Source organism: Paralichthys olivaceus, chromosome 11 (genome assembly GCF_024713975.1).
Source record: "Paralichthys olivaceus isolate ysfri-2021 chromosome 11, ASM2471397v2, whole genome shotgun sequence".
NCBI classification, from domain to species: Eukaryota; Metazoa; Chordata; class Actinopteri; order Pleuronectiformes; family Paralichthyidae; genus Paralichthys; species Paralichthys olivaceus.
This window is the reverse complement of record NC_091103.1, coordinates 18351865-18372084: the sequence shown is the minus strand read 5'-3', so window position 1 is coordinate 18372084 and position 20220 is coordinate 18351865. Positions and strand designations below refer to the sequence as shown.

The window sequence follows — 20220 nt, the reverse complement described above, 5'->3', positions numbered from 1 at the left end:
CGCCCAAGCAGTTTATTAACAAAAGCAATTAGAGATTATATTGCATCTTGCCTTTTCTGCAGGGAAGAACATTTTACTACGATGGATTCATGAACCAAGAACCTTTGAGGGCTGGTGGAAAGTGCTTCTAGACTTGGTGCCATGAGAGTACCTTACATATACAGTGAATATGAAAACAGAGCAATTCTACACAATCTGGGAACCCTATTAACTATAACTATGAAGGTCCTCAGGTCTCTGCCATCATGTTGCAGGGGTATTCTTGAATTATTTACTTATTTGTTCTTTTTTCTGCCCTCTTTATCTGGGTTTCCCAGATTATCATTCCGACTCTGTATGTATGAATCTGAGCCACTGTTTAGTGTGCTTGTTTAATTTTTGTTCCTTTTTATGTATTCTTTAAAGTATCCAGCTTTAATTTGTTATAAATGTAAAATAAAATGTATATTGTAAAAAAAAAAAAAATCCAATCTGTGATTAGTTTTTTAATTTGAATGTAAGTATTTTGTGGCCGTTAAAGGAACCAACCGAGGAAGGTTGTTTGGATTAAATTGTAACTGTAATTCATAAAGCGCCTTTCAAGAGACCCAAGGATGTTTTCCATGTGTCAGTATGTGATATAATACAGCAACACGTAAAGTTTTATATCAAATGACATAAGATCTGTAGACGTGATCCATCTTGACATTTCGCAGCCTAGATTATTCCATGTATTGTTTGAATATTCAAATAACTTGTTTAATTTGTATATAATCAAAAATTCTATTGAACCATGTTCTATTTGACGAGGTTCACTGTTCAAGATCCATTAGCGAGAGCTGAGACACACCTGCACTTGATACAATGGCGAAATAACTTGTGTTGACATGAGCTTAATCAAGTATCAGCAAAACCTTCATGAGCTTCAATACCTTTTAACTCACAATTTAACTACACGTCGTGACTTTCACCTCGATGAAGAACAAAAAATACAACAGTTTGTGGAAGCTGCTCTTTATTTGTAAAAGAAAGAAAAGACTTCAGTCATTGTCTGCTACACGTTCTAATTACATAAAGAAAATATCTGCGGAGACAAACGCAGAGAATATCCTGAATCAAACTTAGGTAGAGTCAAATTTGATTGAATTGCTTTCATATTTCATACATCTTTCACTTTAGCACTCAAAGAACAGTCAGGTTTTTTTTTTATATACATAGAGCGCCGATCAACAGCGCTCCTCCACTCCACAACCGCACCTCTGGATCTTTTTTTATACAATTAATTTACATCAAATCCGTGACTCCCTTTTCCCCGTTAGCGTGGCGACTAGCTATCCAGCAAGCAGACACACTCTGTCCATCGTACCCTGCCCTCTCCCCATCTCCTGCTGAGGAACTGTAGTGTGGAAAGATGTGTGCAACATGAAGACAACTCGTTCACATTCAGAGTAAAGGCAGCCTTGAATACGGTCAGTGAGTCAACGGCATGCCAAGCTTAAAGCAAATGGAGCCCACCACCCAGTGCGACGCTTCAGATTCATGGATGAAGTGTTTCAGGAAACTGATCCATTGCAAAAAACCCTAGGCACAGAACCGACTATATCACATTTACTGACTCATACTCTAACCCCTGCACTTTAAGTACAATGGAAATTGTGAAATCTTTCATCTAGTAAATAAAAAAAAAAAAACTTAAACACAAAACTCAGAATATTTAGTGCTCTATGATTCTGCTTAATAGGTGTAATTTATATAATAGTTATTTTTTAACTCTACCTCTCCATGATGGTCAGAGATCCTTGTTTAATGCTGAAGCACTCCCACAGGTGTTCAATGTACTCTAGATTTTACATTATCATCATTATTTTCCCCAATCTTAAACCAATAATCATAAATAAATACAAACAACACACAAGGAATGTCTACTGTAAACACGGTAAAAAAGACAAGAACTGAACAGGTGTAAACGTCATTAGCATCACTACTTAGTGACAGTTAAATAACTGTAGGGAATGGATGACTGATGATCGGATCAAGAAAGGGAAGGAGCGCTCTCCTTTCACTTCCACCGCCTCCCCCGCTGAACATCGAGCCTTTACATCCAACCACAGTGTTTCCAAATACATAACATCAAAGTTTCTCAGCACCCATTCACTATCTTTACAGATTACACTGTAAAATTGATAAAGAATCCTCTTAAGGGGGGTTAGACAGCAGCATCACTCGACGTCTCGGACATGTTAAAGATTAATGGGTGTGAGCTATCGCCAAACGTCATTTGGACATGGTTACCATGGTTTCTGACAAGTCGTTGCACCATTATGTTCTTGACATGTCTGTATTTGGGTGTGTGTGAATTTTTCTTTGAAGAGTTAGACTGCAACGAGGACAAAGCTTTGCTGCTAATTGCTTCATCTTCCGAGAGACACTTTTCTTCAAAATTACATGAACTGCATCTGCAAAGAGCAACAGACAAATGTTAGCAAAAATGTACATTAAATAATATATTAAAATACATCAGTTGACCGTGCACGCAACTCCTCCTCTGAACAACTTTGTACATTTTAACTTTTGGTTGATTCAGCATCTGATGTCCATAATTACGCTTAAAAAAATCTGAAATGTTTTTTTCTTGTAGAAACAAATTAGCTGAGAATCATGATGTTTTAAATTTTTCTTCTGTCTCAAATTATTTTACTTATAGCTGTAAGAACATGCAGTGATGCACAAACAGAAACCTGGTCTATGCTGGGCTCTGGCAACAAGATTTTTTAAAACTGTTTTGCGTCACAAATTTAAGGATAATCTTCACAGATATTCTTCACTATAATCTTAAACACACCCAGACTACAAGATTAGGAAATAGTGGCACACACTGAATCACACACTACAGGACATTTATAGGATTTTTGGTCCAGAGCCAGCAATGCACCACCTTGCACCTCTCACGTGACCTCATGAGGAAGCAGATGTAAACAAATGGAGAGTGTCGTGGAGTGACAGATGTTAATAAACAAAAGCAGAAGGTTTATTAAGTCTGGATGAGAAAATAGTCTGTCAGCTGTTAGCTTAGAAAGTACCAACGTAATCATCCCGATTTTGGATGTTTGGATGGGCCCGACAATTCTGAGAGCAGTTTGGTTCTTTACAAAGTTTGGCTCTGTAAAACCTCACACTAATCAGATAATCTGGAGCGAACAATGGTACCGACCAAGGTTCGAGAACAGATTTCTCCTCTGAGTCTCTGGGACAGAATCAGGGTTAAATCCACCCAAAACTCCTGTAGTCTGAGCCCAGCTTTACTGTATCACTGTTACTAAAGCTACTACAGCTCTCACCTCAGCAGGTAAAATGAGGTCAGAAATTAAATATTACTTTTGTCTACAGTTGTTTTCCCATTAGAAAATTAGTATGAATATCAATGGCAAATCTGCTGCCAACACCCTTCTAAAAACAGTAACTTTGTAACAGAGCTTTGTGAACGGCCAATTTAGTTAAACTAAACAATGGCCACAAGCTGTAGACGTGGTTAAGTAACATGTGATGACAGTGGAAGAACATGATGAAGATGATAAATCTGTCAAAACGAACATCCAAGCATCACAGGCCAAGATTACGCATAATAGATAATACACACAGCATCTAATCATAACACTAAGACATCAGCATGTGAACAACAAAGGGGCAGTAGCACTGGGCATGCAATGCATGCTGGTGCATCCGCAAGCAACGAGCATGCTGTACCTAAAGAGATGCTCTACAAGAAATCCTTGAGAGAGAGGTGTGCAAACGGGTCCTGTCCAGGGGCTCGGAGAGGACTCTGGCTGGAAGGACTAGAGGCTGCGGAGGGCTATTTCAGGAAGAAATACAGGAAGTAGGAGGACCACAGGAGAAGTCAGAGAGTTAGTACAGAGACTGTAGGGGGATGAGTTTAGTTTGGAAAAGCTGTGATGTATGAAAGATACGGGTTAATAAAAAGTAGTTAGGGGAAAAACAGGGACTCAGAGAACGAGGAAGATGATTCACAGTTTTGTTCCTTTCAGCTCCAGAGAGTGAAGGGTCCATAGTTCAAACTGTAATCATCTGCAGCAGTATTCACACTGACTAACTATGGTACACGTCACAGCACGATGGATACACCTACAGTATTTACTCAACCTGATAATTGCGCAAATAGATACTGACTTCACTGGGCATTGGCTCTGTGCAGTAGTCAGTCTGTCGTGCACCCACCTGGGCACTGGACACAGAGCCAAAGGGGTTGGGTGGCCTCATCACAGGCTGGCTGTACATCATGGTGGGTGGATTCATCATGCCCATAGAGCCCATTTGTGGAGGCTGCAGTTACACAGAGATCAGAGTAGAGTTCAGTTATTAAATGTGTAGGTTCAAAAACACTTGACCAAGTAAAATTCAGGTTAATGTAATAATTTAAGTATATTTCAAAATGCCGAGGTCTGAAAAGAAAATTCAGGTTCATTTCTACTTGTTACTTTTAATAATTTAAGTATATTTCAAATAAATTATTACTTAAGTCTTACTCATGTTTATTTAGTAAATTTTGTCAATTTTTTGGGAATACTTCCTCCACCAGTTTTTCAGGACATCTCATTCATGTTGACATTGTATGACGACATGATAAACTTGATCTACTGATGAGGCTCATGTGTTCATGTTTGATCACAAGCTCCAGAACTGCTGCTGAATGAACTATGAGGTCTCTAAAAATAAAGCAGCATATGTAATTATAGGACATGAAATCATGGATGGAGCAACAAGACAACAGTGCTAAATGAAAATCAATGGAAAACTTCTTATTTAAAAATCAGAAATAAAAACATTTTACAGCAGTGTGCTTAAGATGAAAACGATTTAGAACTCTCCAGTGTTCATTGAATTTACAAAACTTAAGAGTATCCATAATTGAAAAAGTGCATTTAAATAACTATCTTATTCATAAGAGGCAGGTCAGAACGTAAAGCCCGGCTGCATATGTTAAATATCAAGAGGTCCCAAGGCAACAATTTGCGGTTTGCCACCTACAGACCTGAAACCCCAGATACATGGAATTTGAGCACAATATAAACTTAAGATGAAAGATCATTTTGACATTGAAAATATTGTTTGGGAAAACAATCCCATTATGCTTTCAACTGTATTGCAAGGTCTTCATCAGTGAAATGATTCAAAATAATAACTTCTCCATAACAACTGCACAGACAGTCAGTCCCCTGATGAGGACAGGAAAAAAGAACTTAGACCTTGAGTTTGGATTGTTCTGCCAAAACTCAAGCGATTCACAGTAAACGTGGGCTTTTAGGGCTCATGTGGGGTCCAGAGCCCCTGAGCGGCTGCCACACATGACCTGTGTCAACATCAAGTGTTAAATAAAATCGGTTCCTTTTTGTTACATCTCAATAGAAGAGGAGTGAACAGAAGCCAAGATGCTACTAAATCTACACATACTGTACTTCTGCTGAAATACTGACCATGCCATATCCCATCATGCCTGTGGGTGTGGTGGCAGGGAAGGCCATGATTGACTGTGGCTAAGAAGAGACGCAAATAGACAAGTTAGAATCAATAACACAAATGAACACAAATTAGTAACACCAAATGCGTGCAAAACAGCAAGAAATGACAACAAGAAACAAGTACAGCTCTACAGTGAAAGATCTGTGTGCATCACCATGGAGACGGGGTTCCAGGTCGTGGACGGTGCCGCCTTTGGCTGCCAGTTGGTGCCGCCGGTCATCCTCTTCTCCCCTGGCTGGCTCCAGTGAATGTCACTGCAGATTAACACAGATGATGTTAGCACCAGCGTGTGAGTGGCCTGAAACACGGAGATGCTGCTTCTGTTTCTGAACACTGAGCGTCGATCCACCACTTACTTCTTCATCGTGCCGTTTCCAATGCCGAGGTCTGAAAAGAAAATTCAAACAAGAGTTGTTGAATGTCGGTTTTTTTCCCGTTAATGAACTCATGTTAATTAGTGCAGCTTAAAGCAAAGCAGCAAACTCACTGCCGACAAGGTTAGCCAGGGAGGAGTCAAGGTCATCTGACACCAGCTTCTCTGGCTGCTGACAGCATGGCTGGTTGGAACCGGCGAGGGTTGGTTTCAGGATGCCCCCGGTAATATCTGACCAGACAATTACAGCTACGATGATTCATCGACTGACAGAAAATTAATTGTGGAATGTTTTCATAACGGAGCAATAGTGTTGGTCATTTTTTCAAACATGACGAATGTTTGCTGATTCTTGGATTTGCAGCTTTTATTTTTCCTACTACAGGATAGTAAACCAAGTATATTTGGCCTTTCGATGGAAAAGAAAAAAAATTTAGCTTCATCAATGTACATGATCAGCTGTCTTAACAATAAAATGTGTATTAGTGCTCAGTAAAAAACTCTGCCAAGAAGATTATGTTCTTTTTCCAATCAAAACTTACTGGTTTTGGTCTAATTTTGCTTACAAACCAACCAACAAACATATGTACAGAGGTGACTTAACGTCCTTGGCAGAGGTATAAAAAACAGAAACCTTTGGTGCAGGTATTCCATGTTTACTTATTTTATAAATCCTCACCATCAGAATTGATACTGTTGCTGCCTGAGGCTTTGGCTCCAAAAACGGACTCAAAGTCCACTTGGAGTCCCCCTGTTGGCTGTTGCGGAGGCGCCTGTGGCGTTGAATATTCTTCATAAGAGAAGAGGGAAAAGGACAGATGCAGTTCAAGAATCACAAAATGTGAAATTACTGGAAACCACTGCGAAGACGTTAGGTTTCTGCAGATGTTAGGTTCCTGCACTGTAAGTACAGAGTCCATATAGCAAGCACTGGATGCTTCTGCCGAATACCACAAGCGTCTCTCCACAGGAGTATTAATCTGCAGCTGAATGTGCTTCAGTACCTCTGAATAGACCTGCTACAGTAGAGGGCTCAGAGGGGAAGGGAGCCTGGTGTGGGAGGTGCTGGGCAATGGGCACTGGACCACAGAAGGAGTCTGACACACCACAGGAAGCAGGAAGACAATGAAGAGAAAGAGAGGAAGACAGAGAGCAAAGGGAGAAGGTATTTCAAGGCCACGCCAGAGAGACAGGTTGGAAATGACAGGTAGGAAGAAGTCAGCGGAAATATTACACTTTTGTAGCTGTTGAATAGTAAGTGTTTAACAGAGTTTAAGAGTTGTCAAAGGATAAAGTAGTGCTTATAGTTATCCTGAGGCAGGGATTGAAGGAATACTTCAGGAACATTTGGAAACACAACATTTTGGGAAATACGGTTATTCGCTTACTGTCCAAAAAAGAATATTGATACCACTGTCCTGTCAGTGCAATAAACATGAGGCTAGGTGAAGTGGAAATAATGTGAAAACAGTCCTGTGTTAACTGCACTGGTGAAGGAATGAGATCCGTTAGATCCATAAATTTGAAGGCTTGTCGTCAGAAACACAGTAACTCTGCATTGAGGTAAACAGCCATTTGTGGACTTGGAAGCAATTAATTGGCCAGTGCACTTTGCTGTCAGACAGGATAGCGTCACATTGAGGTCTGGCAATGGTTGAGCCACGAACAACATTTTTTTGGACGAGACTGCCTAAGGAAACAAAAATACACCTGCCAGCACTTCTAAATGACCCAAAACAATCTCAGAAGGGGCTTTTCCTCCAAGAGGTTTGATGAACGCTCCCTGGGGAGAAAGTTCCTCTAACTGACATTTGCTTTTCTTCAGAGGATGAGGTCAAGGGGAAATTAGATTAATTATTTAATGGTTGCCTTGACTTTGTTGCTGTACAAAGCATCTCAATCACCACCTCGGGTCTGGCTGCAATAAAGTTCATAAACCTCTCCTTCTCCATGTTAGTGGATGGGAAAGGACTACAAAGTCAAAATACATATAACATATTTTTCCTCAAAGATGTTTACAATTCAATTGGTTTTAATTAGTTATCTGGTGCTATAAAATCGGGGTAAAATGTCATGATGAACAGCTGAGACTAAAAGTCAAGAGGACCTCGCTACTGCTACTGACTCCCACAATCACAACTGCACGAACTCTGGCTACAAATGTTTGCAGTAATTATATATGTACTCTGATCCTGGCTAAGATATATTGCTGTCCTGTGCATAACCCACTGTTCTACTGCAGCATGTTATTTTTACAGTTCTTCAAACAAATAAGCTATAATTACCAAGCTTTAGAGGTGCAGGTAGGAAAATATTTATTTTACCTTTGGACAGAGCCAGACAAACCATTTCCCCATGTTTCCAGTTTTTATGCTATTATCATATTTAAAAAACATAAGAGTGGTATCAATAAATCAAAGCATACAGTATTTCCCAAAAATGTCAAACTCTTCCATTAATCTTAGTTTATTTCAACATTTCTATCATCAAAAACAATGGCCCTGGGGTTGTTTTCACTGGACCCTATGTTTGCCAGGGTTCGGGAAACATAGGCTGCGATGGTGAGCCATCATAGTACCTGAGACGGAGGGTTCTATCCGCACTGTGCGTTTGTAATTGGTTGAAACAGTTGAGTTTGTGTCAGTAAAGGGATTGTAACGATCTGGAGAATCAAACATAGTGTTGGTAAAAGAAAAACAGGTTTCACGTTAAAAGTTCTATTTGTCTTTACAATACAACACCAAACTATTCATTAAAAGAGAGGATGAAGAATGGCTGTAAAGCAACATGGGCTTATAGTCACTACAGTGGAGGAGAGGAGATAAAGTTTGGTTTATGAGCAAAGACAGATAATCACATTCAAACTACTGCAGCACAGTAACATGCAAACTAAACATGAGCATACGCAACTACAGAGAAATGAAGTAGAGCAACGAGACATTAGGAGGAGAAACAAAAATGAGTCGTTACCACCAAACATTTCATGACCAGATGTCATAGAGGAAAAGCTAACACCGTCTGAAGACACGACAGGTAAGTGAGTGGCATCGACAACGAGTTTTGAGAGGAAAGGGTTGAGGTTTGGCATGGAATCATCTCCAGCTTCAGCAGAGGTGAAAGGATCTAGGCAGGTGGAGTCAAGAGAAAAAGAAAAGAAGAAGACAGAAGAGTGGAAAGGAACAGGTGGGTGTCAGAGTCAGACAACAACAAGAGTAGGAGAGCATGCAGAGCTGCCAGAAAACACATAAGCTGCTCACCTGCCCATGCTGTGGCCACTGGAAGCCCTGTTGAACCGGACTGCATGGACGGCTGGAAGGTCGACTGCAGGTCAAACAGGTCACTCTCCATCTTCACGGCACTGGGAGCAGAAAGAATGTGAAATGGTTCTATAATTTTAAAAATACTCCTGTTTGTGCAAAGGCTTTAAAAGAGGTAACCGTTTAGAGTTATGGTAAAAAAAACGCAAAGGTGCTAAATGTTTTTGTTATCAGTAGCCATGTCGTTTTTAAATCACACTTTTGCAGGAACTCATTAGAAAATGTACTCTTTTTCAATTTCTTTCTTCTATCTACATAAACAGAGCGTCAGAGGAGTTTGTGTGTTTAAAGTACAGTTGATCAAAGTTGTGTGAGGATTCAACAACTAACCCATTAAGCCTGTAAAATATCAGGAAATAGTGAGAAATGTCTGTCATGATTTCCCTGAGCTCAAGCTGAAATCCTTAAAATGCTTGTTCTGAATGATCGTCAGTCCAAAACCCAGTTCAGTATCATGCTAGACAAACAAACAATCTGTTCTCACATTTGAGAAGGTCCAACAAGTTATTTAAGTTATTTCATATTAATTTTAAAGCGACTAACTGATTAATCAACTAGGTCCTACCAACATAGAGAAAACAGTGAGGAAAAACATGATTCTTCTAATCTTAAAGCTGATGAAATGGAAATAGATCAAAAGAAGTAGGGAGAGATAAACTCCCAAATCCTCTTTCCTGCCTTTTAAAATTATACAGAGGATATTTTGTAGAACTAAGAGGTACCCATTTGAGCAGCTGGGTGTAGAGAAGAGGTCGATGGCTGGTGCTGTGCTGATTGTGCCCCCAGTGGTGGAGATAGGCGACGTATCAGTGGTGGCAAAGGACGGCCTCTTGGAGAGCTCTTTCAGCCTTTGTTCCTATGTAAGAGATTCAATATTAAATATACATGCCACAAGATTCTTTATTCTATATAAACGTTTAAATGTTTTTCTTTCTTAAATAGCACGCTAACCTTCAGTGCTTTGAGTCGAGCCTGTTCCTCTTCGAGAGCTGCCTGCTTCTCCCGCTCATCCACTTTAGTGAACGACATCCCCGTGCTGGCCAGCGATGACACTGCATTTGACAGAGTGCTGGCCCTGCAGGGCAAAAACAAATTCACACTCAATGCAGCACAGGCAAAGCTTTTACTGAACTCATAACACTTATCGCCCAGCAATATAGATGGAAACAAAAGACAGACCCTGAGACTCAGGGAAGAAGATGAAAGGGATTCAGAAATAGTGATTAACGAACCTGCTGGCTGCAGTGGAGTCTTTGACTTTTTTGCCCTCTAAAGAGGCCAAGTGCTGCTCCAGAGCTTCAAGGAGACTACTTGGAGCCTGTCGTGACAGAAAACAAAATCAGCGAGTTCCTGAGACTCAGAAAACGTAGTCTGCATGAACATCAAGACCAAAATGGACAGTGGTGGGCAACCAAGATAGAGCAGAAAACACTGCTGCCAAAATCCCTGATGTCAATTCATGTCTTTCCCCCTTTACTATTGCTCTTGGTGAAGGTGAACTATCAGCTTTGTGCTTTAGTTTCCCACCACTGATCAATGACTGCATTCCAGCCGAGAAGCTACTTTGGATGAGAGCGACATCTGTGTGGGATGATGTACTGCACCACATCACGTTCAACAACCTGTCTGTTGTTGAATTGGTCATGTCTAAGCACAACAGGGCAGCCATTTCACAGTAGATGAGCTACACTGGATCTTACACATAGACTGAGTATAAAAGTGGATGCCATGACGCATGCCAAAACATCTGGATCACCCCTGGTGGCTCCTCCCCCTCCCCAAAACTGGTTTAGGTAATTCTCATCATGGCTCAAACCTGGTATTAACACCTGCAAATCCGTCCTGGGCCACATATGAAGGACTTGCTACAGCTTCACAATGAATTCAACATATTTTAAAGTTTCTCAGAGTCCAGACATCACTGATCATCAGATCAATGTTTTTTTTTTTTTTTTTGGTTTAAAAGTCTTTCTTCAAAGCACAGCTGCACAAGATTCATTCATTTAGGCCCTCCTGACTCCACTCGCTCTCCTTCTTTCACCAACACATAGATTGTCATCGGACATATCTGTAAACTCGGGGTTAAACCAACATTATCTGGTCTTCATGAACACAAGTGAAGTACATGATTATTTGCATATAGAGCGAGGAAGTGTGATCAAATCACAGGGGACGCATTAAGCATTTTAATACCAGGTCTGAAGAGGACCTCTGGCTCCAAACAAACTCAAAAGATGTCAGCACCCATGTTTGAGATATTTTGGCTTCATTTTTGTACAAAGGGAGGAAGTAGGCCCATCTTTATAAACAGTCTACTTTTTCACACCTCGATAAAATGACCATGACAATATGAACAGGATTTTACCACAGCAAGTGTTTTTTCCTTCAACTGTTTTTTCACCACGATGTTAGGAGACAGATTCAGAGCAGAGGCATGCAAAAAGACAACACTGAGGCAAGTCACGGATATAGAAGAAGAGTGAAATGATAGTACTTACACAAACTGTGAACTAAAGTGGAAAGATAAAGGAAAAATACAGAATATAAAGGTGGTGACAGTTAGAGGGGGGGATGCATTTTAGCTGCAGCTCTCTGGGGTTAAACACTAATATAAAATTGGTCCCTACAGACCAGCACAATAATATGTGCATCTTATTTTTAAGCAGTAAACATCTAACTGTCACTGTGCAGATTTATTGCAAAACACTAAATGTGGACTTTACACCTTTATTTACTGTAGAAAGAAGGAGGAGAAGAAGAAGGTAAGGCTCAGAAGAAAAGGAGGAGAGGCAGAAGAAGAAGAAACAGCAGAAGACGACCACCTCCTCTGGCAAACATGCACTCGAGAAGGAAATCATGCAACATGTCTAGATTTAAAAAACATATCTGTGCTGGATGTAATATAAACTAGCTGGACAAAGACAACGCAGATGAAAAGAAGAGGAGTTATAACTGGAAGTAAGAAAAAGAGAGAAAGGAAATACTTCCTATTGAGAGCAAAATTCCTGTGTCTGCAGATGTCTTTGCTTACCTGTGAAAGGTCTGGAATGTCACCTCGATCAATGCCCACTTGCTGTTAGAAAGAAAAACAAAGAAAGTTACATTTTAACTCTGCTGCTTTCAGGCAGACAAATATCTCATTCACAACAGCATCTGTAAAACTAGAATTATTGCACAGCAGTTGTACTCCTCTGCCAATCAGTGCAGTTTCAGTCTATACTTGTATGAAGTCACAGTTAATCTTTGAGAACTTGAAATATATTCACAAGAATATGAGGCCACCCTGACCTTAACCTTTAACCACTGAAATCTACTCTGTTCATCTTTAAGTTCATATAAACATTTGTACCAAATTTGAAGAAATTCCTTTAAAGCACTTGTGAGATATGTTCAAAAGAATGGAACAGATGGACGGACAACCCCAAAACATAATAATTAAAACTAAGGTAGAGAAACATAAAACTAGAAATATTCAGTGGAAATTACCTCTGCTACTTTGAGGAACTCTGATATCCGGGTCATTCGGGTGAGAAACTTCTTGTAAATGTCCAAACCTTCTTTACACTGAGTCTTCTTCATGTCAAAGTATTTCTCTGTTTTGGGACAAACAAAGATTTTATTAAAATTCAAATGGATAGAGAAACATATTGGAACAAAATTAACCAAAGGAGACAAAGAGAGTTAAAACACAGTGATCACTGAAGGTCTTACCAAGCAGGTTGATAATGCCTTCATTATAAGCAGCAAAGAGCCTGATGGAGTCTTTGAAGAGGAGCATGAAGGCTGCATTGATGACTCCATTAGTCAGCTCGTTGGCGTTAACCTGAGGGAAAGCAATCAGTCTAGATATTTATCTAAATGCTGACAGATAATGAGGTTGTTTGCAGCAGCCTCAGTAAAATCCACACTCGTGCTGAAGAGATACAGAGGCTTCCCCTTAAACTCACATTGAAATCAAGGAGGGCGTCCATCTGGTTCTGAATTATGGGGATTGTCTTGAGCAGCTTCTCTGTATTCATGGTCCTCATTACACCATCCACTCTGTGTGGACACATGGAGATTTTAGAGAAGAGAGAGGCAAACAGTGCGGCTCTTAATGACTGATAAACAGACTCACACTAATGTAGCACTGCAACTAAACACGTTTATTACAGAATAATCTAACACTTTTTTCTACACTATTTTCTCAATCGACTGGTTTGTTTTTAAAATGGGAAAAATATGCTTTTTCCCACGTCTCGTTTTGTGTGACCCATCATCCAAAAACAAAGATTACACTTACTCACAAATTTACATTAGATAAGTTAAAAGCAGGTCACACCCTGTACAGGTCACCAGCAAATTGTTCGATAAATTGCAGAATCTATAAACTTTTGTGTTCTTACCCGCGTTTTACTTTCGTGAAGTCAAAGGCAACCTGTCTGTATGAAACAGCTTTCTCGTTCAGGTATCGACTATACCTCCTGATAAACGTGGACATGTCATAGCCTAGGAAGAAAAATGCAGATGGGGCTTTAATGATTTGAAAGAATAATCTCTTTTGAAAATGGTAAAATGAGAAATAACAACAGACAGAATCAAATTGTTACCTTGTAACCCACTTTTGTCCAAAAAATTACTGAGGTTGAAAAGTGTATTCCTTGAAGCCAAGTATTGGACGAAACGCTGCATGTGGGAGAAATGTGTTACTTAAAATAGGACCAAAGAATTAATTATTAATATTTTAAAGTCACATACTCCGCTGTTACATTATTCAACTTTCTTGTCATTTCTGATTGTTTGTAATACGTCTAGCTGCTTTGTTAATGGTGTGTCAGTGTCTGAAGCGTCACCTCGTTGCCATAGACCATGAGGTGGTGTGTGGTGATAAGTGACTTGAATACGACCACCCAGCTGGTGTTGGTGGTCCGCTCAAACAGCGAGTCGGCCAGTTGTGGAATGTTCACGTTCATCTCGTTGGTGCAGTGGATCAAGTCTGAAACAAAAAAGACCAATTCACAAGATCATGTGGTTGAAATCATATCAAGAAAATCAATAAAGACAGTAGATTAATGATAATCAAAGTAAAATTGTGCTGCCAGGATCAAATATATAATGGACATTGGTGTGTTTTATGATATCTGATGATATTTATGTCACATATTTGTCTGTATGCTTTGTGTTGGACTGTGCTGGAATCTGATTAACGGACAGTGCTTGCTGATATGTCTGATGAATCTACTATTCCCAAACATTTAAAATTTTCCAAGAATACTTTTCATCCTTAGACATGGATAATGTGACATACTGTGAATCACTCATGAAGGCTTCATGTTGAGCTTGTTATTCACCGACTGCTTCTCATTACTGTGTTCAAGTTGATGTTTTTCAAAGCAATGTTCCATCAAAACAGCACTGGAGATGCTGAATGGAAAAACATTTTCAACTACTTTTAAAAATGTATTCCCCAAATGATCCTTGTACCTCCAAGAAAAGCTGGGAACCTTCAGTGTAATGCAACACATGATAAAATCAGTTAAGTGGAAAACTACTTATACACAACTGCACTAATTTGGAGCTGAAACAATCGTTCTGTGACTGTTCTGATAACATTGTAATTGCTTAAGTTATTTACCAAGCACAGAGGCCAAAAACTAAAATATTCTGTAATTATTTAAAGAAACAGACATTTAGTCATTTGCCAGTTTTGACTCCCTAAAATATTAGACTGTATACATAGAAACAATTTTCTATAAGTGAAGCCAAAACATCAGCCCCTAACGACCCTGCCATTCACCGCAACGATCAGACAGACGGGGTGATTGGGCCTCCCTTTCTGTCCTATATTTGACTTTTCAAGAGGTGGGGGGGCTTTAAGTAGGACAGGATAACCTTCCAGAGCAGCAGCAGCACGAGTGGCTGAACTTCCCAGAGAAGATGAAGATGGAGAGGACAAAAGAAGGGGGAGGAGGAATTCATGTAACAGCCACAATGGACATGAGACATAGTGTTGACGTTGAACTGAGAGTTAACACCAGAGCATTATAACTCTTGTGTGTGTATATGACCCATGTGTGCACTTCTGTTTAAAAACTATTTCCTCAAGTGACTTAATGCAGGAAATCATTATATATATTTCTCAGTTAAGAATTAGCTCTGAAAATGTTATTCTTTTCTTTCCTAAGGTTGTTTTTCACTGTGATTAATTACAATATACAAAAATCAATGTAGAGACAACAGTGTAACATGCTGTAGTACGATCATATTGTCATTCACGTTTCTGCTTGACCAATACATTACAGTATTTTCTATGTTTGTTTTCTATGAGTTTGTTTTACTTCCCCGTAACTCTATGTAGATTTTTTGTAACTGTGTTTGTTTTAGTCTCAATTGTTTGAGAGACACTTAAGCTAACAGCTTTGCCCATTTTGAAGTATTTTAAGGCCAAATTCTTGGGTGACTGTAGAACTCAAACAGACAAGACATTGGTTTCTTCTGTTAAATGTAATAAAAAGGTTTTGTAGAAAAATGTACATACATATTACATCAAGAAAAATCTTTGCAGCTCTGATTCTTTTTATGAAATTGAGCCACCTACTCGTCTCCTCTGGCTTCCCAGAATCGTCATCTCTCTTATAAAATACAGCAAGATTTTACCACGGAATAATATAAAAATACCCACTTCTGTTATGTCAGAATGGGACATGGAGAAAACACTTAAAGATTCCATTTAAACTTAGAAAGCAAACTTGCTGCTGTGTTTGCCTCCTCCTGCCTGTCACTCCAACCAGGAAGCCTCCCTGATGCTGCAACATGAAACATGAGGACGCAGTGTGTGTCACTCTCTATGAGCTGGGAGGCCGAGACACTTCATTCTCGTGGATGAGCCAACGGGGGTGTCACTCTGCCGTGGTGGCTTTCACTCATCTCACCTCAGGGGAGTCACCGGAGTAGCACTACAACAGGTGTGAAGCCTGCAACTTCAACATCGCTGCAAGCAGCCACAAAAATCAGTGTCCGTTACAATCCATCTCAGAGATCATTAAAATGAGCCTGAGGGCAGAGTAAACACCTTTTTTCCTGGAACTGTTACTCAAGTCGTCTGAAGATGCAGAACCTTCATAAAACTCGCTTTCATTACTGCCATCATGCATTTCCAAGTACGGATCGATATGAAGAAAACCTACCACTGCATCTCTAAGTAGAGCCAGACACTGACTTTCTCTGAGTATGAGTGCATCAGATGAGGATTTAAGCACTCATGCTTACGTCAGGGTGTGGATGTAGCTGTTTCATTCCCTCATACCCATAATCCTCCTTCTTTGTGGCCCTCACAGTGTTCTCTGAAGCATCATGACCCCTCCAGGAGCAACAGCAGCAGGTATCACATTACTATCCCCACAGTGAGGTGCAGGGAACTGGGCTGAGACAGACACTTGCCCCGGCTGCAGGTGCACCATCAAGATGGGAACTGGATTGAAAGCATCCCAGTGAATGTTGCTGGATCAGGGCCTAGTGGTGTAAATACCCTGTTACTCATACTTATAAAGGGTTTTCATTGCATGTGTATGATGATTTTCTAACATGTATGTAGTCGAGATGGAAGTCAGAGGGTGACTATGAGGGAAAAGAAAGACAAGAGGGGGGACAAAACCAGATAGCTAGACAAGCTAGTTTTGCACCAACTGAGGACAAAACGCTAAAAAATAATAACTATAACCATGAATTGAGAATGTATGGTGTGTAAAACCTTCTTTAGTATGTGTAGCTGTGCCAACAAGGCCTGTCCTCGATGTTAAAAACAATATAATCTCCCAGACATGAGCAGCCACTAGCATGTAGCCTGTCCCGAGGCTTTGCGGCCTGGTAGCCGCCACCATCGCCATATATCAGCCTGTTGTGTGTTTCAATGAAGGAGAAGGAGGAACCTGCCGTGATTTCACCTCCAGCAACCACCGTGTGCTCGTGTGGAGGATACTCACAGTCCAAATGCTTCTTTTTCGGCCCCATTATCTCGTGTGTGGTGGCCTTGCAGACCGTTTTCGAAACGGCGGATCCCGTTACACTGTGCTGGGCTGCGGTGATCCGGTCCGTAATGCTCTGCCCCGACATCTTCTCTCGTCTCTCGCTCGGTGCCAACAAGACTTTTTAAAATAAAAATGTAAAGCTAGGCCCCCCCCCGCTTTATCTTTAAATGTGACCCTCAGAAAGAAAACGGAAAACGGGAGAAACCTCCACCTCCTCCACCTCCACCTCCGCAGCAGCAGCAGCAGCAGCAGTAGCCTGGCCGGACCACCACCTTCTCCCCCCCGTTAGGATCAGAACTAGCCTGCGTGTCTGTCAGCGGAGGAATAAAAGAACCGAAAACTAACAACAGTCACAGAAAAAGTGAAGGTTTCTTTCTTGCGCCGCTGGTTCCGATGTGGTTCATTCAGATTTCGGGGCTGCAGCGGCCGCTCGGTCCACTCGCTGACTCATCCGACCCGGCCCCGCGTCTCGCTCTCATCCCGATGTGGCAACACCGGATCCCTGCGTCTCCCCTCCCCGCCCGCCGTCCTCCGCCGCTCCGCCAGTCGCCGCCAGCCGCTGCCGCCGCTGCACCTCCTCCGCCTCCAGCCGCCGCTAAAGCGCTATGGAAGATCGAAAGCGCCACCGAGCAGGGGAAATGGCGGGTCTGTGTTTTATTCTACACACCACAAACCCAGCAGACCCCGAGGCAGACGCTTCCTGTAGCCGCTGTAGTGTAGGTGCACACGGGCTGACCGCAGCTGGAGGGATTCTAACATGCACCAATGGATCCGCTGCAGGATGAAGCCTGAGGACACAGAGACAGACAAGAGGACAAGTCTCTGTGTCACACTGTGACACAACCAGAGGTGGTTCAGGTACACACATTCTTTACTCCAGTAGAGGTACAGATACTTGTGTTAAAAACTACTCAAGTCAAAGTACAAGTACTGATTCCAAGTCTTCAATCAAGTAAAAGTACATGTTGTGAAATGTACCCAAAGTATACAAGTAAAAAGTTTTCTTCTGTATCTGTGCAAAGCAAACCCACACTCAGGTCACATTCATGTAGTTCAATGACTGTTTAACTTAATGGTCCACTGTGTGAGAAAGAGATCCATTGACAGACATTGCACATAAAATAATTCTAGTGATGTTTTCACTAGTGTGTTTCATCTAAATTGTATGAATTGTAGTTTTCTTTACCCTAGAATGGGTCCTTTCTATTTAAATACTTTATATTTACACCTGGAGCTGGTCCTCTCTACACAGGCCACCATGTTTTTCACAGTCCTACAAACTGGACAAACTTTTAGTATTATTTCATTATTATGAGCATTATTATGTAACTAGTTATGTTGGTCACTGAGTGAGTCAGAACTAAAATGAATCATGTCAAATAGTGTTTAATCTTTACAAAGTCATCTTTTTTAAATGTGAATCTTAATTTGTGTGTGACTGTTACTTATAGTTTAAATTTAAGAAGTAGAAAGTATAAAATACTTGTGGATTACTACATTAAATGTGTAATTAAAACTTAAAATGGAAAGATTGATACAAATGAAATTACAATACAAATGAAAATGAAAGTTTAGCTGAGTTTGTAATTGCTGAAGTTTACAGACCTAAAAAGCAATATAATGTAATGCATTGTTTTTTCCAATAGACAATATGAATATTAAATATAAACAAAAACAAAATTTAAATATTTAATCAAACTTATATACTTATACTTATATATATAAAACATAACATTTATGTACCGGAAACAAATCTCAGTCATGGACACAGACCACAGGGGGGCAGCACAGTGCCACGATTATCTCCAAACCTGAAGTCGACCACTACCCTCGACTCAGGAGAATATACCATCAGACCTCATTATGATAATCTGTGTTTTAAAGAAGCTGTATTTAAGTTTGTATTTACTTCTCTGAACATCTAAGAATCAGAAGTGGAATCTGAACAATGATCCCCGATTGTTCCCTCACAGTTTTTACCAACATAGGCTGTTATCTCACTGCTGATTCACACCAAACCATTTTTTCCCCCTCAGTTTCTTATTTGTCCCAATCTGTTGTTTTCAATCAGTGACACTCCAGGTGTGATTCTTGAGGCTTTTAGCAAAAAAGAAAAAAGTTTGGATTCTTCAGTCCAGTAATAGGACTGAAAATAACTGTGAGTCCCTCTGAGTCACATCCTTGACAAGGTCATGCGATGGGAACATAGTGCTCCTCACATGCAGTTCTCTTAATGCAGGGTTGGGTTTCATACATAAACAATATGCAGGCCTGTTGTTTTCTCTTCCCACCTGGGAATTTTCACAGGTTTTAAAACCCAACAGTAGGCACAGGCACAGGTCTCTGCAAATATATAACACAAAAAAACACAACTAGTTATTTTATTTTCAATTTCAGAATAAATCACCTTGAGATATCTTTATAACCTGCATCACTTGTGCATTATAATGAGATTCTCATATAATCCACTTTCTTTATTTTAAGGTATATGTTTATCCTTTTTAGTCTTTATCAACATTAACATTATATGTGGCAAAAAAAATGAACATAATTACTACATCATCCGATAATTTTTTTCCCCACGTACATTATCAATTTGCTCCTCTTCTGTCATATATAAAAAGAGGTTTCTTACTTTTGACAAATTCACTCAGTGAGGATCAGATCGCAGCAGGGGCCTTTGATGAGAGCTTCACTTTCCCGCCTGTGTTAAAACTGGAGCGTCAGATTACAGCCGCACTCTCACGGGTTTTGTGATGCAGCCCAGATTGCGTGATTGAGTTGTGTGTTTGTTGAGTCCGGATGCTTCAAGTCAATCAGATAGAGTCGGCTGTATCAGGTCAGATCTGAGTGCGGCGGTTGGTCCTGTGCTGTTATAAGTCTCTGAGCACAACGACCAGTGGAAAACCTTTACAAAGCTCCGGAGAGATGAACAAAGGGTTACTCATGGTGTGATGGGTGAAGAATAACGACAATTTTTGTGCAACATAAAAAACCTTAAAGTGCATTT

The 20220-nt window shown here is 40.4% G+C and overlaps 1 protein-coding gene across 18 annotated transcripts; it reads right to left on the bottom strand.

The window, feature by feature from the left end:
- Positions 1 to 977: 977 nt before the first annotated feature.
- Positions 978 to 18585, bottom strand: picalmb (phosphatidylinositol binding clathrin assembly protein b). 18 transcript variants are annotated; one of them, XM_020088420.2, is made up of 23 exons: positions 17166 to 18585; positions 14037 to 14179; positions 13794 to 13869; positions 13590 to 13692; positions 13152 to 13245; positions 12916 to 13027; positions 12691 to 12797; positions 12236 to 12277; positions 10437 to 10522; positions 10156 to 10279; positions 9927 to 10060; positions 9145 to 9245; positions 8858 to 9010; positions 8466 to 8549; positions 6892 to 6984; positions 6567 to 6677; positions 6002 to 6118; positions 5871 to 5901; positions 5669 to 5768; positions 5469 to 5528; positions 4165 to 4317; positions 3724 to 3829; positions 978 to 2435 (listed from the first exon to the last, which is right to left on the bottom strand). In XM_020088420.2, the coding sequence occupies exons 1-22, from the start codon at positions 17293 to 17295 to the stop codon at positions 3737 to 3739; spliced, it is 2247 nt and encodes a 748-aa protein (XP_019943979.2). In that variant the 5' UTR covers positions 17296 to 18585; the 3' UTR covers positions 978 to 2435; positions 3724 to 3736. The 18 variants fall into 18 exon arrangements, with proteins under 18 accessions (XP_019943979.2, XP_019943980.2, XP_019943981.2 ...); XM_020088421.2 differs by having other exon boundaries at positions 4213 to 4317; XM_020088422.2 differs by lacking the exon at positions 3724 to 3829.
- Between the last annotated feature and the right edge of the window lie 1635 nt (positions 18586 to 20220).

What these genes read in the sequence shown, in the direction of transcription:
- picalmb (XM_020088420.2), bottom strand. Translation starts at nt 17,295, where the DNA reads ATGTCGGGGCAGAGCATTACGGACCGGATCACCGCAGCCCAGCACAGT. An exon ending in AGGCATTATCAACCTGCTTG is followed by an intron (nt 12,798 to 12,915) that starts GTAAGACCTTCA and finishes GTCCCAAAACAG; the next exon opens with AGAAATACTTTGACATGAAG. An exon ending in ACACCCAGCTGCTCAAATGG is followed by an intron (nt 9,246 to 9,926) that starts GTACCTCTTAGT and finishes TTCTGCTCCCAG; the next exon opens with TGCCGTGAAGATGGAGAGTG.